The sequence below is a fragment of the Eulemur rufifrons genome, chromosome 6 (genome assembly GCF_041146395.1).
Source record: "Eulemur rufifrons isolate Redbay chromosome 6, OSU_ERuf_1, whole genome shotgun sequence".
Lineage (NCBI taxonomy): Eukaryota > Metazoa > Chordata > Mammalia > Primates > Lemuridae > Eulemur > Eulemur rufifrons.
Window position 1 is genome coordinate 27,347,738 of NC_090988.1, and position 27,407 is coordinate 27,375,144.

The following is a 27,407-nucleotide window of genomic DNA, read 5'->3' on the forward strand; positions in this document are numbered from 1 at the left end:
GCAGTATCAGGCTCATAAAATTCCATAATAAATGCTAATTTTTTATTATCATAATGACAAGTGTATTTTCATATCACCATTACACTCATGCTAGGGACAACAATACTTCCTCTATCATAAATGCTACTTGATCTTTTTAAAACACATTATTTACTATGTTTAGAATAATTTGGCATGCTTAATAAAATTAAAAAATTATAAAACATTCCAATTTTTTTTTACTAAAGTACCTAATTTTATACAATTTACACACTACTTTTAATGTTAGTGATATTAATAGAAACAATGAAATTATTTTACTTCTTGATACTTAACAAGACTTTAACTCCCCAAAACATGCACTACAACCATATAATAGATTCTGTCATCAATATGATGGTCTTGGCATCTTATATATTATGTTCCCACTTTAAATTCAGTGCTACTTATTAAAATAAAAACAGGTAAAGATGATGAACAGGCAGTTCATAAAAAAGGAACACAACCAACCAGTAACAACACTGATGGGATATATCCATCTCATGTGTAATGAAATACATATTTTTAAAATGACATACCATTTTCAGTTATACCGGCAAAGATTAAATTAAAAAAAAGATAATACCTACAACTGACCAGGGAATATGTAGGTAGGAGGGTGGTCACACATATAATATTAACTGAAAGGGTAAATTGTACAGCATTTGTGAAGAGTAATATGGTAATACTCATTAAAGTTCTAAAAATGTTTAAGCCCTGTGAACCAGTCATTCCACTTCTGGAAACTTAAGGATATAAGTAAGCATGTACACCTCAAAATGTACAAGGACATTCACTGAAACACTGCTTAATTAACTGCAATCAAAATGTCTTAACAGAAAAAAAAAATGAGTAAATTGTGGCACACCTTTCTTATGGCAGGCAGTGGGCTTCACCTCAATTCCATTCTCCCAAGCCCACCTTAGCTTCTTCATTTTCAACAGTCTCCTCCTAAGAGAGGGTAAAAATGTCAGATGTTGCCTTTCTCTGTGACCTTATCTGAGTCAATGGAAACTGAGGGGAAAATCTTCTGGGGGCTTTTGGGAAAAGTCTTCCTAACTGATAAAACAAATGAGAGGAGAAATGGCCTTTCCTGCCTTTCAGCAATTTTACAAAGATATAAAACTGGAAGTTACAGCAGCAGCTCTTATAATGGAGAAGGGGATGAGCCTAAGGCAAAACAAACTGAGGCCAAGGCAAAAAGAAAAAAAAAGTGTCTTTAATGACACCTCTGAACCATGTATTATGAAAGATAACAAATGTCCTTGGTTACTTAGGCCAATTATATCTGGACATTGTTACCTCTGGTTAAAAGCATCCTTCTTATATTAGCTATGTAACAAGAGTACTTTAGAATCACTAAAAGTTGTATCAAAGAGGTTTATTTATGAACCACAGACGTACAGTTAAAAAACAAATTATAGGCTGGCCGTGGGGGCTCACGCCTGTAATCCCAGCACTTTGGGAGGCCAAGCTGGGAGAATCACTTGAGTCCAGGAGTTCTAGACCAGCCTGGACAATATTGTTAGACTCCATTTCTAAGAAAAAAAAAAATTAACCAGGCATGGTAGCACGTGCTGTAGCCCCAGCGACTCAGCAGGCTGAGATGAGAGGACTGCTTGAGCCCAGGAGCTTAAGGTTGCAGTGAGCTGGAATAGTGCCACTGCACTCCAGCCTGGATGACAGAGCAAGACCCAGCCTCTAAAAACAAACAAACAAAAAACAAAAATAAGCCCTTCTAAAACAGTATGCTCCCATTTTTAAAAAAAAATCAAGTATGTTATTATGGATTCATTTGCCAAAAAAAGGTCTGAAAAGATATTCAGGTTTTAAGAGTAGTTCTCCGTAAGACAGGATTTAAATACTTCCTTTTTGCATCTGCAGTCTCTATTTTTTTCTACAGTGAGCATGTATCACTTTAAGATTGATGCTGCCATCCTTTCTATTTCTACCAATTTAATGCAATTTTGGAGAGGAAGAGGTAAACGTATTCTAGTGAGCTATCTTAAACTGGAAGTCTCCTTTTTTAATAGGAAAAGTTTTCATTTTTTAAAAAAAATTTTTGTGAAATAAAGTTTGATACTATCAAGCATTTATTTTTCAGTGAATATGGAAGATTACAAACAGTTTTCATTTCCCTTTGTTATTCAGGAAATCATGACTTTGTACCATTTCGTATGAGAATTTCTTCTGTGAAGCAAAAGCAGTCCCAAAATGAAGGATCTTCAGGTGTCATGGGAACAGCAGATGCTATTAAATCATTAAAGGTGAGAATAGTAAATTTCCTCTGGGTTGGTTTAGAATCATCTTGCGATGGAACCTGAAAGGGAAAAAAACAGATTATCTCACTGTTATACTGCATGTTAATCTTATGATCAATTTCTAAATTATGAAAATAACAAGACCAAATTACATTTCAGTAGTATTAAATTACAACATAGAATTTCTAGAATATTGTTTTTACTCCTGTATTAGTGTTGCCAAAAATATGAAATAGAAAACCTGGTTTTGAACTTTTTGATACAATAATAACCTGTGGTATTTGTTTAAAATGTAGATTTTCAGAGTCCACATCCAAAAAGTCTGATTCAGTACATATGAGCTAAAAGAGATCCCAAAATCTGTAATTTTAACAAGCAGGTGAGTTATTTTGATACAGTTGGGCCACACAGCAAACTTTTGAGAAATATTGCTCTAGAGGGTGGATCAGATAAAACTGCCATAATTACACAGAGATGAATACTTCTCTAGGAAATTATTCAATACTAAATTTAAACTGTATTTTATATACTATGAGATACATCCCTCATTCACAACTCGACTCAGTATAGACCTTTTTAATGTTCTACACATTCTTGTATAAATAGCGTTTGGGTTTTATATCATGCTTTAACAAGGTCCAGTATTATTTTATACAATTTGGCTCACAGCTATGCTATGATATGGTTGTTATCTCAATTTTATAGATAGGTATTTGGGGCTCAGGAAGACCAAACAATTCAAACAATTTGCTCAAGCTCACAAAACAGGTTAAATGGTAGACCTAGGCCTGTGATCCAGATCTTCTGAATTGTACCCTAGTCTTTGCACTATGCTGCCACTGCCTAAATAAGCTCTATCAAAAGTACTGAATGTACAAATGTGTTACAAATTATAACGCTCTACAGAAATATAAGGTATTTACAGAGAGTGTATAGCTTAGACTTGAGAACAAGAGGACAGGTATCTGGGTCAGAATGTCTTTCAGATAACAGGTGTCAATTTTGAAATGCCATCCTTTTTTAAGGAAGATAATCTATGAAGAATTTTAATCCTTAGACTATCTATCAAAGGCATGATCTGTGGCTTGAGTTATTTTTCCAGAAGTAATGATGCACATATATTGGTCATGCCACATTCTCCTACATGGATTCCCTAAAAATAATGACATGTATGTAGTTTCAGTTATAACATATCAGTATTGCTTAAATAAATACTTCCGCAGAATCACAACTCTGCAAGTGTTTGAACCTTAAGGTTTTCTTCCCCCCTCACTTACTAGATAATAGCATAAGAAGGTATAAGAAGGAGGAATTAAATTGAGACTGATGTTGTGCCACAATATGACACAAGGTCTCTCATATGTTTAACATATAACTTCGGGAATAATTTAGGGTATTACTTTAAAAGGGGGAGGGGTTCAATTTGCAAGGTAATTCCATTACTCACCAACCTTCAACTTGGTACCCTTATATTCAACACAGCCGCATTCACCAGAAAACAAATTACTGTTAAGATGACTAAGACAGGGCCGGGCGCGGTGGCTCACGCCTGTAATCCCCGCACTCTGGGAGGCCGAGGTGGGCGGATCGTTTGAGCTCAGGAGTTCGAGACCAGCCTGAGCAAGAGCGAGACCCCACCTCTACTAAAAATAGAAAGAAATTATATGGACAGCTAAAAATATATATAGAAAAAATTAGATGGGCATGGTGGCGCACGCCTGTAGTCCCAGCTACTCGGGAGGCTGAGACAGGAGGATCGCTTGAGCTCAGGAGTTTGAGGTTGCTGTGAGCTAGGCTGACGCCACGGCACTCACTCTAGCCTGGGCAACAGAGTGAGACTCTGTCTCAAAAAAAAAAAAAAAAAAAAAAAGATGACTAAGACAGTGATTATCTTGAATTTCTATGGAAATATGAGTACTATGACAGTACTACCAAAATTATTTCTTTTTAATATTTAAATGTATTTGAATGTGCAGTAGGTAACATGCTTTTTAAAAACGTTTCTGTAAAATCTCCAGTGATTTTAAAGATTGGCAATGAAAAATACTTCTAAATCTAAAATCTCAAAAAAAAAAAAACCACACCCTTCTAACCTGATAAAAAGCAAATTACTATTTCCATCCATAAAGAACAAACAACATTGATTCATGCTTTTTAGAAAAAAGAAATCCTAAAATCTTACCTCCTGATGTCTAGATCCATCGGGTTTCCTAAGAGCTACTGCAACAAAATGGTGTTCATCTATTTTGCTTTCCTAAAAAATAAAAGTAAATACGGATTACTAAATATGTAAATCTAGACACAGTTTTGTTCACATTTTCTAGGTCTTTTTTTTACGCGCGCGCGCGCACACACACACACACACACGTGCGCGCACACACCCCTCCCCTAAACCACTTAATAAGTTACGTACATTGTGGTCCTTTACTCTCAAATACTTTAAGATGTATTGCCTAATAGGAACATTTTCTTACATAACCACAGTGGTTAATAACTCCAGTAAGTTTAACACTGAAACAATACATTATTATCTGTATTCTGAATTTTGTGAATAAATCCAATAATATCCTTTGTAGCACATCCTGCACCTCCAGAACAGGAGCCAAATAATGGGCAAATAGGGTCAAGTACAGCATTCAGTTGTCATGTCTTGTTAGCCTTTGTCTTTTATGACATTAACATTTTAAAATAAAAACCCCGACCTCCTTTTATTAATAAAATATTGCTAATTTGGAGTCTGATGTTTTATTGATGATTAGATTTTAGGTTATATATTCTCAACCAGAATACTACAGAGGTGATATGACCTATCTAGAGATACATGGTAGCTATCTGCCCTTAACTGGTGGTTTAATTCTATATATGCTTAAAGTGTACGTAAAACAAAACTCAGGTTGCAACATTGGTTTGTAAGCATTTGGTCAACTACACACCATACCCTATGGAAAATCATGGTGGAAATTTATAGGTAAAACTTAACCAATATGCAATTTTCTATTTTCCCCTGTGTATGAGACAAAGGGGAAGGGAGATTTAAAATGTAATACATATTAAAGCAGTTAGTTACCAGAGAAAATTATAAACACTTATTTAAAAATCAAATTTTCACTGAAAAACCACTTCACTAAGGCATTCTTCTACAAGACATCAGTTGAAATAAGAAACTATAACCAGAAGCAGTATTTACGGACATTTCTTCCTTTATCCTTTTCTTATCTTCAAACCTTAAGATATCCAAATTAGCAAAAAATGAAATTCAATAACAATAAATTTAAGACAATATGTTTATAGAGATAAAAAGACTAAGTATCAGAAGATTTAACAGGTCAAAGTTATCACAAAGTAAGTCAGCAATGTAGTCCTGTTTTGGTTTTTTTTTTTCCAACAAAAAAGTAACTTGAATGCACAGATTCAAAAATATCTAAAATAATTTTTCAGAAATTTGGCATATGGCACACAGTTCTTATATATATATGGAATATTTTAGTAAATAAAAATCATGCTTAACATATAATTAGAGGCATATGTATGGTAATGATAGCTGGACACTAAAAAATGTTACTAATGGATATGTAGTGTTTTGAACATTTTTAACAGTATGAGACACTAATGGACTTGTCACTTCCTATGATGTCCCCAAACAAACAAAAAAATTTTCCCTTAAACTAAAAAACAAAGTCATATGAAGAAAATGTGGGATATATACACAATAAAATACTATTCAGCTGTAAAAAAGAATGAAATCATGTTTTTTGCAGCAATGTGGATGGAAATGAAGGCCATTATTTTAAGTGAACTACTCGGACACAGAAAGCCAAATACCATTTGTTTTCTTTCACTTGTAAGTGGGAGCTAAATACGGTATACATATGGAAGCAGAGTGTGCAATGATGGACAGTGGAGACTTGCAGGGGTGAGAGGCGTAGATGACGGGAAGTTGCTTGGTGGGTACAATGTGTGTTGCTTCAGTGATGGATGCACTGAAGGCCCTGACTCTACCACGATGTAATATATCAATGTAGCAAAATTGCATGTGCATCCCATCAATATATACAAATGGGAAAAAAATAACCAAGATCACAGTATTTATTAAAAACAAAATTATTCTTTTTGATACAAGGTATACAAGGTCTTGCTCCCATTCTTTACCCTGAATATACTGATAATATGAACATTATAATGTACAGAGATGTTTTGGCTATAATTAATTTTGAAAAACCACTCAGATCAGCAGTTCTGTAATATCTGTATCTGAGTATCAGAGGTAGGTGGGCAATAATCAGTTTTTGTTCAGCCTGCCAGCTAAAATGCCAAAATGCCCTGCCCAATTTATCTACTTAACTTGTTACAAGCCAAAATTCAATGCAATTGATTCCAAAATAAAATTTTATCAGTCTATTCACACCTTATCAGCATCATGTAAACATGAAATTTGACACAGCAAAATTAGAGAAGCTATTTTACAACTGATGACTCAAGTTATCAAACTGTCATTTACTTCAATGTTATATGCCATGTTCCTACAATGTTAACTATTAATAATCAATATTCCACTAGAATGAAAGCTCTATGAGGTTAGGGACTTTGCCTAAATTCTTTCTGCCTAGGACAGTGTTTATAATAAATTTTAGTTAAAAAACTAAAGGAAATCTGCAAGTTAGCTTACCAGTTAAGTTAGTTTATTCAATGCTATTTTACTTAAGATTTAATTTTCAAGACTTTCTAAACTTTCAAGAATTTCCTGAACTTGTAATTTTTTTATCCATAAAATTACTGTGAATGCCAAAATTTCCCCACAATTTCGACCAAACCCAAAGGGAGCAAGAATACATTATCTTTTCAGGAGACAGCTTAGCACCAGATTAAAAAGATTATTGGGCTTTAGTCATTTTCTTAGTAGGTATTACATTTTACAAAGTAAAATAAAAGTTTAAGGTATAACTTAAAATATTCTAATTTTACTATTTTTTTCCAATGATAAGGTTCTGTATTAAAAGAAAAATCTGTCATAAATTTTAACATTTCTACTTGATAAGCCCTTTCTTCTTCCAAAAGCAAAACAAAGAATTCCTATTTTAGCTAATCTTATCATTTGAAACTTTCAGGTGGTAACTTTCCTAACAGAAACTGGTTATAAATTGAAAGCTAATAAAAATATGAGACTTCCTGGTATAACATTTTGTATCTCTTCTAGAATATTTTATTTTCCAGGTGAAATACAATATTTAGTTATGTGGAAAATTCTTTGGATTTGCTGAAGTAACAGATTCTTGATTATGTCCAAGCTAATGTTTTAGGTCTGTAACAGATAGAATGCTAATTAAAATACTGCCCCTGACCTGACGTGGTAGCTCAGGTCTGTAATCCTAGCACTCTGGGAGCCTAAAGTGGGAGGATAGCTTGAGCTCAGGAGTTGAGACCAGCCTGAGCAAGAGCAAGACCCTCTCTCTACTAAAAATAGAATAATTAGCTGGGTGTGGTAGCATGCGCCTGTAGTCCCAGCTACTCGGAAGGCTGAGGCAGAAGGATCACTTGAGCCCAGGAGTTTGAGATTGCTGTGAGCTAGGCTGATGCCACGGCACTCTACTCAGGGCAACAGAGTGAGACTCTGTCTCAAAAAAAAAAAAAAAAAAAACAATACTACCCCTGCTCTCAGGGAGCAATGAGGAAGTAAAACACTTAGATAAATACAGAGATTATGAGGCAAAATGTGGTATGTCATATGAAAAAAACAAAAAGGTATCTTACAGAAGGCACCTGAGTTGGACTTAAAATATTAAGAAGGTGAGGAAGAGACAGGAAAAGTCATGAAATTATAATAGTATAAGCAAATAGATACAGAAAAGGGGTAGAGATATTCAAGTAACAGCAGATTGTGTTAGGAGGGGCACACCAGGGAACTGGCAGGGGTCAGGGGAATTTTCAAGGGGAGCATGTCACTGGTAACTAGACTGACAGTACAATAAGGGAAAGAGGAAGAGGAACTAAAATGGGTCTGGGCTTTTTATTCTGGATGATTGGATAAAAAAAAAGTTAAAAAGAGAAAGTACCTTGAAGGGCAATTATGGCTTTGTTCTATCTGCAAAATTTGAGATATCTGTGGAATTTTTAGAGAGAAACAGGTAGGAGGGAGAAACATGTGGCAGTGAGTCTAAAGCGTAGAAGAAACTGAGTTAAAGATTTGGTACACAAAAAGGTGGAGTGCTTAAGACTTAATCATAAGTGATCCATGAGAGGAAAGGGGGAGATGCTTAGGAAAATGTCTACATTTAAGGGTAGCAATGAAGTTTATTTATTTATTTATTTTTTGGGGATAGGTCTTGCTCTTTTGCTCAGCTACAGTGCAGAGGCATCATCAATAGCTCACTGCAACCACAAACTCTTGGGCTCAAGCAACCCTCCTGCCTTAGCCTCTCCAGTAGCTGGGACTACAGGCACTTGCCACCATGCCCAGATAATTTTTTACATTTTTTGTAGAGATGGGGTCTTGCTATGTTGCGCAGGCTGGTCTCAAACTCCTAGCCTCAAGCAATCCCTCTGCCTAAGCCTCCCAAAGTGCTAGGATTACAGATGTTAGTGAGCCACTGTGCCCAGCCAAACTGTACTTCTTAAATATAACTGTTCCAGTGTTCAGTCCTCTGTCCTCTATTTTATACATTATTCTAGATAGTTTCATTAATTGTTTAACTTACACTAGTAACTCTCTTTTTTTCCCTTATTTATTTATTTTATTTATTTATTTATTAATTTATTTTTGAGACAGAGTCTCGCTCTGTTGCCTGGGCTAGAGTGCCATGGCGTCAGCCTAGCTCACAGCAGCCTCAAACTCCTGAGCTCAAGCAATCCTCCTGCCTCAGCCTCCCGAGTAGCTGGGACTACAGGCATGTGCCACCATGCCCAGCTAATTTTTTCTATATATATTTTTTTTAGCTGTCCAAATCATTTCTTTCTATTTTTAGTAGAGACGGGGTCTCGCTCTTGCTCAGGCTGGTCTGGAACTCCTGACCTCAAGCAATCCTCCCGCCTCGGCCTCCCAGAATGCTAGGATCACAGGCATGAGCCACCGCACCTGGCCTACATTAATAACTCTCTTTTGATAACAAGCTGATTCTCTTGTTAAGGCTCTTAGCTTCCATTTCACAGATTCTTATTGCATGTCATCAAAGACACCAAACATTTTTTAAAATTTCCATCTTCTTAATAATTTTCACTTTCATATTCCTTTGACTCTTCAAGGAAATAAATACTCCTTTTTCTCTTGGGATGCAGACTTTACCACACATCCTATGTGGACACTGTCCTTTAGTTTTACATGAATGAGGACAATATCCTTAGCCTCTGCACCATTTGCTGAGGGGCCAGTACATACTCCTTCCCAGATCCAGACCTGGAATTCAGAATGTTATACACAGTCTCAACTCTGTTTCTGGAGCAGATACGGTTCCATCCTCCCTTTCCTCATCCCCTTCTATCCTCACTCAGACACAATGTATTTTCATAATTTATACACTGAATGGGCAAAACAATATGGTATACTGAGTAAAGAACTTATTCTTCCATGGCTGTCTTCAAATACGCCCAGATGGAACTTCTTTCCCAGCTCCTGGGCAAGGTCATAGGCAAAAAGGAAAAAATAAAACAAAACAAAAAACCAGTCACTTTCCATTTAGTCACTTTCAGCTATAACAATCCCATTTCAATCCTACAACAAATGCACATTCTACTCCTTGGCCTCCTCTTGCTCTTCTATTCTTTCTCTTCCACTATGATTTCTTTAAGGTAGGTGGCAGAGAGAAAGGAAGGAGATTGAAGGAAAGGGGCAAAGTAATGACTAGCGCTGTTGTAATCCAGTTTTGGGGTTCATATCAGGTGTCTAAATGCTGGCTCATCCCATGGCGGGGTGAAATATATCTGTGGCATTTTCAGAGAACCACTCCCAGTTCTTCAGCCCTGTACCATTCCTGGAGATAGTAGTGCATTTAATGGCTCTTGTATTCCCTGCCCTCAGTAACTAATATGCCTTTCTTTTGGTGTTCCTCTTAGCTGGGGTCCTTTTAAGACACTTCAAGCTCAGTTAGCTACCATGTTCCACAGCATCTCTTTGGTCCACAGGAACTCAGACATCTTTCTTGTCCAAAAAGGTAAAGCACAGCTGGCCCAGCTGCTGACTCTACACTCCTCGTCCTGCATACTACCACTACTCTAGCCAGGATCCTGCTTTCCAATTCCTTTAGTTGAGAAGTGTCTATCTTCACACATGCCTCTCAACTCGGGGGAACATAAGGCAAGTTTTCCTGTAAACTCTCTTAATACTTTTTATTTGTCTTTAGAGGTAAGAGAGATGGGTCTATTAGTGTGTTATCTTAGCAAGACCGCCTGTCCTATTCTCACATAAATACACTTCTCTTATTATATACAGGCTGGCTTGAGTGGTGGTCACTGAAGCAGTTTTGCTACTCTAGTAAGTACTATATGGATATGCCCAGCATTTCTATGTGAAAAGAAGAAATTCTACTTAACATCTTCTATATTTACCTTCAAAAAGAAAATCTGTATTACACCCTTTAAAGAACACAATGTAAATGGTTTTTTACATAATGGTTGTTGGCTTCCTAATAGACCTCAAATAATTTGAATTAAACCTGGAAAACACCTGGGCACGATGGCTCTCCTAGCACTTTGGGAGGCTGAGGCAGGAAGATCTCCAGGCCAGGAGTTTGAGACCAGCCTGGGCAACATAGTAAGCACCTATCTCTACAAAAAAATAAGAAAATTTAGCTGGGCATGATGATACATGCCTGTAGGTCTAGCTACTTAGGAGGCTGAGGAAGGAGGATTGCTAGAGCCCATTTCAGCTTCCTGAGTTCAAGGCTGTAGTGAGCTATGATCCTGCCACTACACTCTAGCCTGGCAAACAAGAGGGAGACCGTGTCTCAAAAAAAAAAAAAAAAAAAAACCAAACTGCAAAAACCCGAAAAAACAGAAAAATTTCCATCTAATGCTAATTCAACTTTTAAACATAAAATTAAACTTTTATTGGGTTAGCCTGAAAAAACATGAATAAAATATGCGATATATTTCATAAAAATGAAATCTTTACCCCTAATGACTTGTCAAGAATACCAATAGTACTTATTGTGAGAAAAAACATTACATGAAATTTACCTAGAAGTAAATCATTAGAACAAGCTAGGTCAAATTCACCCTAAATTAATTATATTTAATCCTAAAATTTCAATTAGTTCACATAACAGCCAGATGTGTTTAAAAAAAAAGTGCAGAAAAGTAATACTTGCTAAAGTCAAAAAGTAGGTATTAAGATTCTAACCTTCCTCTAACTCAAAAACATAACTACCTTCCACTTCTGCCTATCACACACCAGTAAGTGCTTCCAAACAGTCTTTTTGTGTATATACAAATTGGTTTGTTTTGCAGCTACAAAGAATTTTTTGTACTGAACATCAGAATATAAGGATCATGCCCATAACAATGTACATAAGTGCTTTTTCCATGTCAATACAAATTATTAAGCATCATAATTAAGGCTGTAGTAAAAGGCTAACCATAGCTTATTTTACAGTTTTCTCATTAGGTGTTTCTGATTTGTTTCCAGTTATAAATAATGATGTAAGGAACATGTAATTTACTTTCTACTAAACGCAAGAGCTAAAAGTAAATGTTAAAATATACAGTAAAAACTTTCTATCTGGCATCACTGAGAATAAAGGATTCCACATGAGCGAATTTTCATAAGGCTGAGGCCCATTTAAGTATGAAAACATTCATTAATAATTTTGTTATAATTTTAAAAATTATATTATCTTTTAGGATCTTAAGTAAGATCTACTCTTTAATTGACAGAATCCCTACCTTTCTTGGTATCCTAGCAGTTTTTGACAAAGTTCTCTTTCTCAAAATACTTTCTGCCCTTGGATCCCCTAACACTGCTCTCTTATTTTATGTCTTACCGTTTTGGTCATTCTTTATCAGTCTCTTCCGCACTCCTCATTTAAACATTAGTACAGATGTTCCTCAACTTGCGACGGGGTTATGCCCCAATAAACCCACCGTAAGTTGAAAATATCATTAAGTCAAAATGCACTTAATATACCTAACCTATCAAACATCATAGCTTAGCCCTGCCTACCTTAAACATGCTCAGAATACTTAAGTCAGCCTACAATGGGCAAAACCATCTAACATAAAGCCTATTTTATAATAAAGCATTGAGTACCTCACACATTATTTATCAAATACTGTACTGAAACACAGAATGGTTGTATGGCTACGCAAAGTACGATTTCTAACGAATGCATGTCACTTTCTCTCCATCTTAAAGTTGAAAATCATTAACTCAAGCCATCATAAGCTTGGGACTGTCCCTATATTCAGCACTCTGTTCGAGGCTTTTCTCTCTTCTAACTTAGGTAATCTCATGGCTTTAACTTGAGCTTCTCTTCATAGATTCAATTTATAGCTGTTCCTTAGGTAATCTAACAGCTTCAACTTCAAATCCCATAGTTTCAACTATCATCAGTATATTAATGATTATAATTTTTCTTTCTCTAGCTCAGTCCTTCATTCTATTCGCCTACTCCACATCTTCACTTGGGTGTTTCCACGGCATCTCCAACTTAACATCGCATTTGTTTTCTAGTATTTTGGATCTCAATAGATGGGCTTTTAAGTCATAGAACTGGTAATAACATCTTTGATACCTCAATTCCTTTACCTCCACATACCACTGTAAACAGGACTTGATATTCTTAAAATATGAATCTGATTTTGTCACTCTCTACTTTACATCTGTTAAATTCTCTTGAGAAAAATCAGTGAACACCTCCTATTTTATCCACTCACAACTCACTCTTTATTCTGAAAGCTGACCTTCTCTGCACACCATTCAGCTGATTACAATAGGAATATTCATATTAAAATACAGCCCATTTGCTGTGTTCTTAACACCTGACACAGGCAGGACCAATGACAATAGGCTACTTCCTTGGCTACAGTGATAGGTCTGAAGACAAATATTAATACCTGGCTTAAGTTAGGCCACGGAGTCCCTTCTCTAGGGTTTTTGGGCTTGGAAAAGAAAGGCAGTTCACCAGTTTCCTTGGGTTTTTTCAACTATAAACTATTACATGCAAGAGTGGTAGGCAGCCATGTGTCCTGTCATGTAGACAAGAGAAGCTGAGAAATTTTGTGTGTAGATGAGAAACAAAGGTGGGAGAAAACTAAAGCCAAGACACACAGAAAGGCAAAAGAAAGAGATAAAAAGAGCTCTGAGTATTCTAGTCCCTAATTCTGAGGCCCAGTTACTAAATTACCCTAGTATCCTCTAATACTGTCTGTTTGGCTTAAATGAGTTTGTGTTAGGTTTCTCTCACTAGCAACTGAAAATTGTTAGTGAAAGAAACAAAATACAGAAAGAAATCAAAATCTTTAACTGGACCAATAATGTCCCATTGATCTATTAGCCTAATGAGGAATCTCTCTCAAATCCCCTTCTTATGGTCCAGCCAAAGTGGCTTCCCCTTGGCTATTCATATAAATAAAGCTCTATTTCAGGGCCTTCTTTTCCTTTCCCATTCTACTTAACTCATCACAACTCACCTTTCAAGTATCAGCTTAAATGTTATATGCTCTCATAGTATTTCTGACTTTATTTTCAGAACACCAAGAGTGGATTCCAATTGTGTCTAACTGCAATGACCAAGCCTCCCCAAATTAATCACACATACATGCACAAAATATGAAAATTCTTAGTTATAACAATTCTAATAAATTTCTTACCTCAAATGCCCATTCTTTTTCTTCCTCCCCATCCAAGAACAATCGTGTTTCTCTATAAACTTGGCCTATATCCAAGTTTAATGGAGATATATCAAATTCAAGCCGTTGCAATTCAAATCCTAGTCCAACACCAATGGCTTTTATGAAGCTTTCTTTCAGTGCCTAAGTCACAGAGAGACGTTTTCTTTTAGAATTCAGTAGATAAAACTTTTCATAAAATCTACAGGGCCAATACACATGAATTTTTTAACTCTATACTATATTACGGCTACAAGCTATTTTTTTTACCCTTATAGTAGCATGGAGACAAGCCATCCATGTGGCCTTAAGGCCAATCATGTAAGCTCTCTGTGCCACTATTTCCTCATGTGAAACCTGCGATGATAATAACAGTACCTTCCTTATAAGGTTGTTATGTGAATTAAATTAATGAATTTATGAAGAGCTTGAAGTAATGTCTTCTGGCATGTAGTAAATATTATATAAGTGTTTGTTATATACGGCCTCATATATTAGTTTCTTGAAGACAGTAAACATTTATAAATGATAAATAAAATATTTTTTTTAGCTTTAAGAACAGTCTCCAATTGAGCATAAAACATAGGTTAAATTTTCTTAAAATAAATGTCATTATAATGTACTACTGTATACATAAAAAAATCAAAAAGTTCTCAAGCAATGACTCATTTACTTCAAGTACTATATGAACTCGCAGGTAACCAAAGGTCTTTTACTCCTATTTTAAGATAATGGAATCAATACAGACTTTTATTTTCAAAGTTAGAAAGGAATTATACCCAATTCCTATAAAACATATCCAACTGAGTCCATTCATCGTTAAAGCTTCTGATTGTTTCCCATTCTTTGTTGGTGAACTTTCTTTTCATAATATGAAAGAATTCTGAGATTGAACCACGACCTGTCAATTAAGGAAATACAGAATTAAAAACAGCTGTTGCATTACAAAAAAAAAAAAAAAGCCGCTCTATTGCCAAAACTGTCAAGGACAACACAGAAAAGAAAGCTATAGGTCACCCTTACTTTTGAATACACTGACAACAATCCTAAACAAAGTATCAGCAAATAAAAGAGAGTTTGGAATTAAAAGAATAACGCACCACAAGCAGGCGTTAAGCCAGAAACAGAAGAGTAGTCTAACACAAATCAGTGAAATTCTGTGAATTATTAAATAATTAAGCAGAAAAACGATAGCTGGATCAGTAGATGTCCAAAAAAATTTTGATAAAATGTAGCAGCCAAATCTGTTATAAATTCTAAACAACTAAAAGGAAATTTCTTATATGACAGAATATTTATCAGAAATCCAGAACAAACACCCCTAAAATAGAACCTAAAATACTACTCTAGGGTTCAGAATTTTATTTTATTATATCACAGGGGGAAAAAGAGGAATAATTCTTTTATTGTAATTTTCTGGGAATTGTTTTTTTACTCTTAAGTTTTTGTTGTGACTGGAAAACTAATATATACTTAGTTCCTTCAAAATAACTGTTTTTCAACATGTTTTCAAGTTAGTTCTCCAAAATAAAAACATTTTAATTTCTATTTCTTGTGGCTGTTACTGTGAAATAAGCTCATTTTAAAAAATCAGATCTTTAGCTCCACTATTCCACAGATAGTGGAGCTATTCCACTATTCCAACAAAATATTATACAGCATTCTAAAAATAAATAATAAAAGATACAACTCAAAGGATGTGACTCTCAGAACTAAGGACTGGACTAAGATACAAAATAAAAACATGGTAGATCTCTCATTGTATTTTCCCAAAATATTACCATTATGTTTGTCTTTACCACTAGGCAAGAACTTTCCATCATCATTCATTTATTCTACAAATATACAGGATATGTACAAACATTACACAAATATGCATTGAACTAACAGTGAAAAACAAACTGGTTATTGTTCTTACCCTCATAAACTTAACAGCCTAGTGGGCCTATCAGAGGGCCTGGCCCAAGGTAGGTGAGGCACAAACATTTACTGGATGAATAAATGAGTGTTAACTATTATTTGGTAAGTTACTTCTTAAATGTCTTACTGCCCTTTATCCTTAGTTTGTGATTGCATTATTTTCCAAAAAACCTTTTGAGGATAGTCCCTTTGCAGATTCTGTTAACATGGCTTGTTTACTCCAACTCCCATTTCTAAAATACTTAACTCCAAAATCTGGCATTCCCAACCGGTTGAATATATAACTCTTAAACTGATGGTTGACACCACAACTCTCTATGGGTGTTTCTTATGGAGAGAAATATGTCTGGAAAAAAGATGTCAAATCCCCCTACTTAATGCTTTACTGGCATTTAATCACTAACTCACTCCATGGGAATTTGACAATCAGTCACTAAAAACACCCAAGTGCTACATATTAAGATTATCATGATGAGCAAAATAAACCACGGTTCTTATCTTCATAGGAAATTTACAGTTTCTCCAACAGTAACTACATACCTTTCCCATAGTTATCTCAAGGGCAGAAAACATTAAAAGTCAGTTTTCTCACAAAACTATTAATATTTACAATTCTCCCATTATACACGCCCACCCTTCAAAGGAGTCAAAATAGTCTCCTCTTGTTTAGCCAGGAAATCTTTCTGATGATCCTACAATGATACATGGTACTTTGGATCAAGACAAAGGTACTCCTTTACTTTCAAGCATTGAAATATACAAGTGAGATCTTCAGAGTCCTATGGCAAGGGATTCTTACCCTTTTTGGGCCATGGGCCCCTTTGACAGTCTGGTGCCTGTTCCTCAGCACCTGACTGAGACTAACTAGAAGCTCTTAATGAAAAATGCATGACTAGTACATACTGGCTTGACAAATAACATCCTAAAGAACACCTTAAGAAAGTAAAAACAGAACTTCCAAAAGTGACTAAAGTAAATCTGGAGATTTTAAATACTGAGGGCACTATACCTACATGAATCACAAACTGTTTCCTCTTGAATGGATTCTGGCACAAACAGGGAGTAACGTGATGACCATGGGAAGAATAGTTATCTTGGGTTTGGAAGACAGCATTATATATTTTGAGTAGAACTATATTTTTAATAGGATAATAGCCAAAAAACCTAAATTTAAAAAGATACACCTGTTGTCACCTAGAGTATATTTTTGTTTGTCTCTTTTATCTTTAATTTCATAGCCCCCAAGAAGCCCTCTGATTTTTAACTAAATATGATGGTGCAATCAAGGGAAAACTTTTTAAATATGCATGCTAATAAAAAACTGATTAACATAAAAGGCAATCAGTCTAGCACAATCACTAGAAAGCAATCACATAACTCATTATGTACAGCTAAGAAAGTATCCAATATGAGTACATTTTCATATACTTTTGAGAGCATCTTATCTGGTCCACAAAATAGAAAATTTGACAGCAACAGGAAAAGGTGATTTTGTAAATAATGCAGCCAGAGCACAACAGTGCCACACTGTGGCATTATAGTGGAAATACACTGTGGGTACAATTCTGTTAAGTATACAGCTCACCTAGGAAATTGGAATGAAGAGAAATCAGCAGGAAATATCAGCAGAACAGTAAATCTGTCCCTCAAACTATCTGAAGGTAGCACGATTATTGGACACATACACTGTCAAATCCTAATAATACCATCACATATTCATGTCTGTTATACTCTTCTATTTAATTATCCTATTGAACATTTAAGAAGTGTGTGCATATATATTATATACATATATGTATATGTATACATATGTATATATGCATATATATTATATACATAAAAGATGTCTAAAAAACATATAAAACCACCAGTCAAGTTTAGAAAAGCCTGATCCTCCACCTTATAACTTAATCTGTAGGGAAAGCAATGTTAGATACTGTGTTTTGCAATGATTAATCAAGACCACACAGAAACTAAAAAGTTTATTTTAAACACAGCAGTAACTTACAACAAAAATCATTCAGATCCAATACCCTTAGCTACTATTAGTTCTAAGAGTTTCATTTTCTAAGTCTTGCTGCTATGGGATGTGACAGTTTTCTAAAGTTTGAGCTAATATGTACAAAGTAATGCTTAACTTATCTCATTTGTCCAGGAATTTATTTAGATACAACCCTAGAATTAAACAAAAATGTCTAAGCTACCAATATAGGTTTCACAGACTACATGCACAAAGCCTCGTATATGTTACTGACAAAGGATCTCCAAAGGCAGTCCTAAGCTTCAGTTACTCTTATATGTATTTATTTAAATCTTGTAGGTATCAGGCCTGGCATGGTGGCTCACACCTGTAATCCTACCACTTTGGGACGCCAAGGAGGGAGGATTGCTTGAGGCCAGGAGTTCGAGACCAGCCTGAGCAACACAGCAAGACCCCCGTCTCTACAAAGAAAAAAGAAAAAAAGAAAAATCAGCTGGGCATATGCAGTGGCACACACCTATAGTCCCAGCTAGTAACAGCCACTCAGGAGGCTGAGGCAGGAGGATCACTTGAGCCCAGGAGTTGGAGGTTGAGGTGAGCTATGATGCCAGGCATTATTATTGCCAGGCAATAATAGTAAGACAATGTCTCAAAAAAAAAAAAAAAAAATTACAAAACCAGCTGTTTTATGACTGAGCAAAAAAAAGAAGAAAAAATGTACATGTATCAACATGTATAGGTATTGACACACACAGAAGCAAGAAAGAGGCTGACAGAGCTGGAACTACTGGGCTGTGAATGTTATCCCTTAAGGAAGAACTCCAGAGAGCAAGCAAGAGGTACAAGAGGGTGGGGCCCCAGGGGTCAGAGGACAGATTCATGCAATCTTAGACTTTGAAACCTATCAGAATTTGCCCTGCTGGGTTTTGAACTTGTCTGGGAACCACATGATCTCCTTTTTACTCCAACTTCTCCCTTTAAGGATGGGAATGTCTATTCTATGCCTCTCCCACCACTGTATTTTAGAAGATGACTTGTGTTCTGGTGTCACAGATCTACAGATGGAGAGCAATTTTGCTGAAAGATGGATCATACCCGTCTCATTCACACATGATTTAGATGATTCAGATGATGAGATTTGCAACTTTATGAGTTGATTAAGACTTGGATGAGATTTAGAGTTAATGCTGGAATGGGTTAAGACTTGGAGATGCTGGGATGGAGTGAATTTATTTTGTATGTTGGATGGATATAAATGGGGGAGGGAGGTGCAGAGGATGGACTATTCTGGGTTGAAGAGTGTCTCCCAAAATTCATGTCCCCTAAGAAACTCAGAAAGTAACTATATTTAGAAATAGTCTTCGTAGATATAATCAAGTTAAGATGAAGTCATACTTGATTAGGGTGAGTCTTGAATCCAGTGACTGGTGTCCTTCCTTGGAAGGAGACAGAGACATAGAGAGGAGACAGGAAAGAAGGTCATGTGAAGGTCGAGGCAAAAATTGGACTGATACAACTACAAGCCTGTTGGGAAACAGGCTAAGAGACTTGAAAAGTTTCAGGGGTTTTGCAGGGCTTTGCCTTGAAGGAATCGTGGACATGTTAGTTCACAGAATAGAAGCTGCTTCCAACAAGAGGGGCATTGTCAGAGGATGTTTGTAAAGCAACATTTCTTCTTTGCTGCCAGCCATCGCCTTGAGCTTTTTTGCAAGGCAGAAGCTCAGTTTGGCTCCTTGGCAGAGAACCTGATTAAAATGCCTGCCCAGCAGATAATGTGCAGCTGGAACTATCCTAGACTTCAAGGCTATTCCTGCTTCACTCCTGACTACATGCATGTCTCTGTGTTTAGGAGAAATAGATTACAGTAGTACACAGACTCAGTGTTCTCATTTTACACATTTTAATGTGTAGGTCTGTTTCTAACTTAGGGCTTAAGAAGCTTATCTTAGAAAAATTTTGTAACTGTCTATTCTCGTAGACAGAATTAGGTAAGGTTCCCCCTCAAAACCTCAAAAAATTCTCTAACAAAAGACAACTATTTGTTGTAACAATAAATACTGATGCAGGACTTCACTCATGGCCTCACAGCTCACAGGAATGCTGGGGGCCCCTTAACTCCCCCATCATTTAAAATGCACTTTGTCTCTGTCTCAATCACTTCTCTGTCTACTATGATTTCTTTATTTCCTATTATTTCCAAATCCCTTGTGATGATCCTGCCTTGGTGCCTGTTTTGCTGAGAGTAGCTAACTCCCAACACAAGGCATGGATTGCCAGGTACCAGCAGTAACTAGGAAGAGGTAAGAAAAGATTCTTTCCTGGAGTATTCGGAGGGAGCAAGGCCCAGCTGACGCCCTGATTGCTTTCCAACCTTCCAGAACTCAAGAAAATAAATTTCTGTTAAGAAACCATGTTTGTGGTACTTTCTTAGGCAGACTATGGAAACTCATACACACATGCATACAATTTAAATTTTTCTGTAGGATGCACGCACACTTTCTTATGAGCCTTACTGCTATGTCCCTGGAGTCAAATGTTCAAATGCTGGCTCCATCACTTCTTTAGCTACAGGTTAAGTATCCCTAATCCAGAAATCCGAATTCCAAAATCCAAAATGCTATAAGATCTGCAACTTTTTGGGCACCAAAATGATGCTCAAATAAAATGCTCACTGAAGCATTTCAGATTTCCGATTAGGGATACTCAATCTGTATGCTATTTAATCTTTATGGCTGCTTCTTAAACTGTAAAATAGGGTCAAAAAGTTGGGTGGATTAAGAATTAACATGTAAAGTGCCTGGAACTATCAAGTACTTAATAAGTGTTTGCTCTAAGGTTGTGATAGTTGTTAGTGTTAACAACTTTTTTATCTTCTTTTATCAACTATTTTATCAAGTCCTTCCTGCATCCATCAGGTAAGGCTTAAATGGTTCTACTATCAGTACTTACAGAAGCATTTTATATCTTAACAATATTAACCTTTACCTGTTGTATTTGTCACAAATATATTCCCTGGTTTGTGAAACATGATTTAATATGAAATCACACCTGTTGATTCTGTCATTTCTTCATACCTTCTAAGCTTAAAAAGGCATCTTTCTTTCAGAAGTCCAAATAAATAATTTTATTCTGTTCTATTAACTGTAATAAACTTAACTCTTAATTTTGTTGTATAGTGTAAAGCAAGGATCTAATGGATTTCTGATTTTTTCACTCATAAAAAAAAGTACAATTTTTCTTTTTTTTAGCTCTGTAAATTACATCCAATAGAGTATTTCCCAAACATTAATATTCCTAACAATCAACTGGAAAAATTGTTTAAATATAGAATCCCTGCCTGTACTCAGAAATTCTGGCTCGGTAGATCTATGGTGGTTTCAAGGAATCTACATTTTTAATGAGCATCCTGGCTGATTTTGATATCCTCACCACAATTTTAGAAACATCATTCTATGGTCCTACTATCATTATAGAAATCTGAGACTAAACTGACTCTAGTTTCTTTCACGATAAACTATTTTATTATTTGGATACTGGTAGGACTATTCAACCCCCAACAAAATTTACTTCTAATATTATTCTATATGTGATTTCTTCTCTATTGTGGTAAAATATACACAATCTCACCCATTTTTAAATGTACAGTTCAGTAGCATTAAGTACATTCACACTGTTGTACAATCATCACCACTATCCATCTCCAGAACTTTGTGTTCTTTTTTTAAACTGAAATTCAATCTGTCTACTCCCAAATCTTCCCCAGTTTCGTATGAAGTATTTCATTTTTTGTTTCTTATCCATTTAATCTGTCATCTTCTTCAATAATACAGATTTTCATAAACCTAATCTCTATGTTCAGTCCTCTTCACCCCCATGATTTCCTCTTCTTTCTGGAAATGTTACTCAGGTTTGCCCTATACATCACCAACTCGATTTTCTGTACAAACTAGTCTATTTACAGCTTCCTATATGGATTCTATACTCACTACTGACTTCTGGAAGAGAAAGAAAGATTAAGAATTTTGCAAGGGGGAAGGGTGGTATTTTTTGACTTGAATTTAGTAATGAGGCTTTTATCTCAAAGAAAAATGTTTCTCCTAAGTCCTTTGGCCTTTAAAATTTCCTCCTCTAACTTTCTAAGTTTTAAAAAATTATTTTATATAGTTGGCTTGTTTTTAAAGGGATTGAGGGGCATTTGTTTTAAAAAATAGGATCCTGCTATATATATTTTCTGCAATGTGGGTGATTTTCTTAATTAACAATACATATTTAAGTACCTTCAGGTTCACATAGACTTAATTCATTCTTTTATTACAGCTAATAATATTCTATAGAATGTGTGGACCATAATTTATTTAACCCATTTTTATTAACATTATCAGGCAATGTTCTCACAAGAAAACATCATCAGAGATATACCCACTAGTATATTTATATCTTTTGCATAGAATATAATACACAGAATTGCTAAATCAAAGAGTATATGTATTTTCTATTTTAACATTATTTTCCAAAAAGCTTGCAGCAACTTACATTCCTTCTATGTATGATTGTTCTTTTTCAACATCCTCACCAGCACCATGTTTTCTCCAGTATTTTTACAAATCCGATGGGCACCTGTTACTCTAATTTGCATTACTCTATCACTAGGGTAAAATCTTATTGACTGCTTGAAATTGTTCTATATTATGGACATTGACACTTTATTGACCAAATTTGCTACAAGAATTTTTCCCCATTCTACTATTCATCTTTTGTATTTGGTCATATTTTTTGCCATATAAATTTTAAAAATTTCATTAAATATCTATTCCTTGATAAATTCTGAAGTCTGTGTTTTGTTTGAAAAAATAATTAAATTGGTAAAAAGATTTACTGTGCAACCTTAGGTTATAGTCTCCTATGTTTGTCCTAAAATTATAAATATTTTTACACTTAAATCTTTTTAATTCCTCCAGACTTTGTGTCTATAGTATTAATACATTTTACATCTGGATGGCTTACCAATTATATCAATACCAGCACCATTTAATGAATAAACTAATCTTTTATCCACTGAATTATTATATACATATATGTATATATACTGGGCTTTTTCTCTTACCTCTCCCAGTTGTCTATTCTTTCTTGCTAATACCATACTCTTTTGTTTACAATGCCAAATATAAGTTTTAAAAAAGGGTAAGGCAAGGCTCATCTTATATTTTGCACATTCTTAGATATTAGTTCTGTAACTGCAAACTTAACCACAGTTTCACAGAGTTTTTTATAAACTGGGAGGCCATTAGAGCAGGGGTCCCCACCCTATGGTGAGTTGTATAATTATTTCATTATATGTTACAATGTAATGATAATAGAAATAAAGGGCACAATAAATGTAATGCTCTTGAATCATTCCGAAACCTCCACGGTCTGTGGAAAAACTGTCTTTCATGAAAATGGTCCCTGGTGCCAAAAAGGTTGGGGACCATTGCTGTAGAGTGTAGCAATTAAGTACATACACACTGTTGTGAATGTATGGGCTTCTACTTTTTAGCTAAGTCACCTTGGGCAAGTATCTTAAACTTTTATGCAAAATAACAACAGTACTAACAGTCTAGGCTTAAGAGGATGAAATAAGATAATACATTATTTATTTATTTATTTAAACAGAGTTTCGCTCTGTCGCCTGGGCTACAGTGCCATGGCGTCAGCCTAGCTCACAGCAACCTCAAACTCCTGGGCTCAAGCAATCCTCCTGCCTCAGCCTCCTGAGTAGCTGGGACTACAGGCATGCGCCACCATGCCCGGCTAATATTTTCTATATATTTTTAGTTGTCCAGATAATTTCTTTCTATTTTTAGTAGAGATGCGGTCCCGCTCTTGCTCAGGCTGGTCTCGAACTCCTGACCTCGAGTGATCTTCCCGCCTCGGCCTCCGAGAGTGCTAGTATTATAGGCGTGAACCACCAGGCCCGGCCAAGATAATACATTTAAGGCATTTAACACAATGTCATACTCACAGGAGTTCCTCAATAAATACTAGTTCCATAGACAATGGAAAAGACCCATCTATAACTGGGTAGGGGAAAAACTCATTGAAAGTGAAGACTTGGTTTTCCAGTAAGGAATTCAAGAGTACAAAGTGATGTGATTTTTTTAGAGCTACTTACAGGCTCTAAATCTCCAACCTTTAAAAAAAAAAAAAAAAAAATTGCTTTAACTAAGCATATCCTACAAAACACAGATCTAGAAGAATGAAGATCAGCCTAAATAGAAATGATAGTGGAATAGACTTGCAGCAGCAACAAAGTTGAAAGTAGACCCTGTGGGGGATGGAAATGGAGAAGAGCAAAAGCTAGGAAGAAAAATGGATGGGTGAGGAAAAATATTCAAAGGAAGAACTGTTTTTAATCCTAACACACTGATGAGAACAGTTTATATTCCACCTAGAATCTGATATGAATATAGTTTTTCACAGTGATTGTATACCTATTTTTTTAATTTTTCAACAAACTGAAGGAATTAAATGTAGAGGTCCCCTAAATTCTTTACTATCATTTGTACAGTCAATAAATATTTATTGAGCATTTACTATGCGCTAGGCCCTCTGCTAGGTACTGGGAACACTGTGACAAAAATGACACAAGTGTGATTTCTGAACTCTTCTAACGAAGGGAATAATAAATAATCAAATAATTAAGTTATAACTACAAATAAGAAGGGCCATGAAGAAAAAGCAGATCAGGTGGTCAGGAAAGTCCTTTCTAAGGAGGTTCTGGCTCCTTATCATCCTTGACGTCTCAGGAAGTCAAGAGAAGAGTGGGGAGGACAGACAGAAGGATCAGCTCTTTTTGCAATGACCTTGAACAGGCAGTTTGCTACATTCAGTGTTATAAAAGATCAATGTGGAAAAAAAACAATGAGCAAAGAGAGTAGCTAGAGATAAGTGGTAGAGGGGTATGAGAGTAAAGAGGTAGATGAGAACAAGACAATAGGGTCATGTTAAGGGGCTTGGATTTTATTCTATGTGCACTGAGGACCAACTAAAGACTTTTAAGAAAACTAAATATTTCAAAAGACTACTCTGTACGGATGGAGAATGTACTGACTGGGTAAAGACAAAAGTGAAAAGGAGGAGTCAATTAGGAAACTATTAAAATAGTGAAGGAGAGATGGCATGGTGGAAAGAAACAAGAAATAGGTTCTGTTGCCTTCCTAATTATATATAATACCAACACTTAATTTATCTTACCGTACTTATTTATACTTACTATGTAATGGATATTCTAGAAAGCAATTCCATAATACAGTCATTTCAAATTACTGAAATTAAAATTTGTATCGTATCCCAAAATATTTTTATGAGTAATTTTGTCCTGCCAACTAATATCCAGCAAACTTTATTAAAAAATATAAACATGAAAGTATAAAAAAAGGGGAAAAATTTTTGGTCTTTTCCCAAATTTAAGTCATTTTTATACTGTATTTTGCCTATCGTCTTATTTTGTAAATACAGTAACAAAACTGAACAATTAATAAAACTATCCTTCCTTTATACTTATTACTGCAAACACCTTTTATGGTAGATAAAAATTTAAAAATAAAGGAAAAACCAACCAAAATTTCCCAATGGGGGTAATGAATGATGAGGACCAGGAAAATATCATTTTTCCTAGGAAAAGGAATGTACTGCCCTGCATAGTCCCCAATATCTTATAAATCCTCTTCTTTGGACATTCACTGAACAAATATTTACTGAGTATTGACTATATACCAGTTATTTTTGTATAAGTTTCCTTTGTTACTTTCTTCATTAAGCAGAAAATAAAGTGGTGGCTGCAGTAATCTCCTTAATAGTGAGCATATACCCAGGAGGAAGAAACCCAGAGCTTCCTAGATGCATCAATCAGTACGTTCTCCCCTGCTCTGCAACAGCAGCAATGGGGGAACTGGGAGAGGGAGGGAAATGAGCTGCACTTAGTAGAAATGGCTAATACAACAAGAAGGAAAAAGACGCCTCAAGTTCTTACATGATGGGAGTGACAGAATTGACTCTTTCAATATTCTAATGATGTCCCCAAAAGCCAACTCCTTCTTGACAGATCATCTAGTATAACAATGCTCAAAACATACTACATATATATATACTTCCCTTGCTGCTATCCCAAGTTCTGCCTACCATCATTTAGTAATCCTCTTAGCAACATCTCTTGCTCAATTTCCTCAAGTATTCTGGTAAGCAGAGCAATTTGAATGAACCTCCAATGAAGCAAATCAGTGTCTACTTCCTACCCTCACTAAGACATCATGCCGTGTTCATTTATACTTCAGAAATTAGTGGCATGGTAACAATATTAGTGACAACTGGAAAGTATCTCTTCCCTTATATGTTACTGGACATAATAGCTTTTTGACAATGAAACAATCAAAGAAAACGAAAAGGCCTACATATAATTATGATTAGTCAAATAAGATCAATCAAAAAAGCTGGGGGGAAAAATGTTCTAATAAAACATAACAGGCAACTGAATCTTCAATTTTTGCTCAATTATCTTCCCATCATATATTAAAAGCTTCAATTAGTAGTTACTTGTTTTCGCGGTATTGACCATAGCCAACACTGCCCATCAAGTCAATTGGTAATAAAATCTGTTTCTCGCAGGCATCATTTCCAAGCAGACATCAACCCACTGGGCCAATCATTACCGTGCAGTTGTGCTGACTGCATTCTAAAAACTAATGGCCTTTCCACTAACTTCTGACTTTAGAAAAAGTTCGTGTAAGGACAGTAGAAAGCTATAAAAACAAATAGGCTAATTCCCATGGTCACTCTGAATCCCCTATAGCAGAGGTTCTTTTAGAATAAGCCTTTTATGACCCTACTGAATCCAGATCCTCTCTCACAAAAATGCACAGGCGCACAGTCATACAAAATGTAGCAAACAATTTCAAGAGGTTAAAAAAAAAAAAAAAAAAAAATGCCTTGAAGCTTATCAACAGAGTCAGGTCAAGAACCTGTTACGATGTTTCCAAAACACCAGTGGAGCCTTGTTCTAAGCAAACTTCAAAAGTTATAAAGGAGAGGTTTATGATCAGGTCTGAGAAAGAGGAGCTGGTAGGAAACTGCAAGGTAAAGACAAAGCAAAAGTGAGGTGAGATTCACAGCTATCTGCTGAAGCCTATACTATAGCACAGTGTTTATTCATTTGACAAATATTTATTGGCACTATTATATACTAGGCAAGGTGCTAAAAGATGTGATAGTGATCAAACTCTGATGTAGATAACATGGTTCTTGCTCTCACATAGCTTACAAGTATCAGGACAAAGACAATCATCCTGATGAATAACTATAAACTGACATACATTATTGGAATAAAAGTATATTTTACAAGAGCCTTCAATAAAAGAACCTAGCTTCGTTTGGAGGTT

The 27,407-nt window shown here is 35.5% G+C and overlaps 1 protein-coding gene across 1 annotated transcript in view; it reads right to left on the reverse strand.

The window, feature by feature from the left end:
* Positions 1 to 206: 206 nt before the first annotated feature.
* Positions 207 to 27,407, reverse strand: part of AASDHPPT (aminoadipate-semialdehyde dehydrogenase-phosphopantetheinyl transferase) — a 30,532-nt gene continuing 3,331 nt past the window's right edge. Inside the window, exons 3-7 of the mRNA XM_069468985.1 lie at positions 14,873 to 14,994; positions 14,076 to 14,237; positions 4,462 to 4,533; positions 2,188 to 2,338; positions 207 to 969 (exon numbers count right to left, since the gene is read on the reverse strand). Of these exons, the coding sequence (XP_069325086.1) occupies positions 956 to 969; positions 2,188 to 2,338; positions 4,462 to 4,533; positions 14,076 to 14,237; positions 14,873 to 14,994 (521 nt within the window). The 3' untranslated portion in view covers positions 207 to 955. The remainder of the gene's footprint in view (positions 970 to 2,187; positions 2,339 to 4,461; positions 4,534 to 14,075; positions 14,238 to 14,872; positions 14,995 to 27,407) is intronic.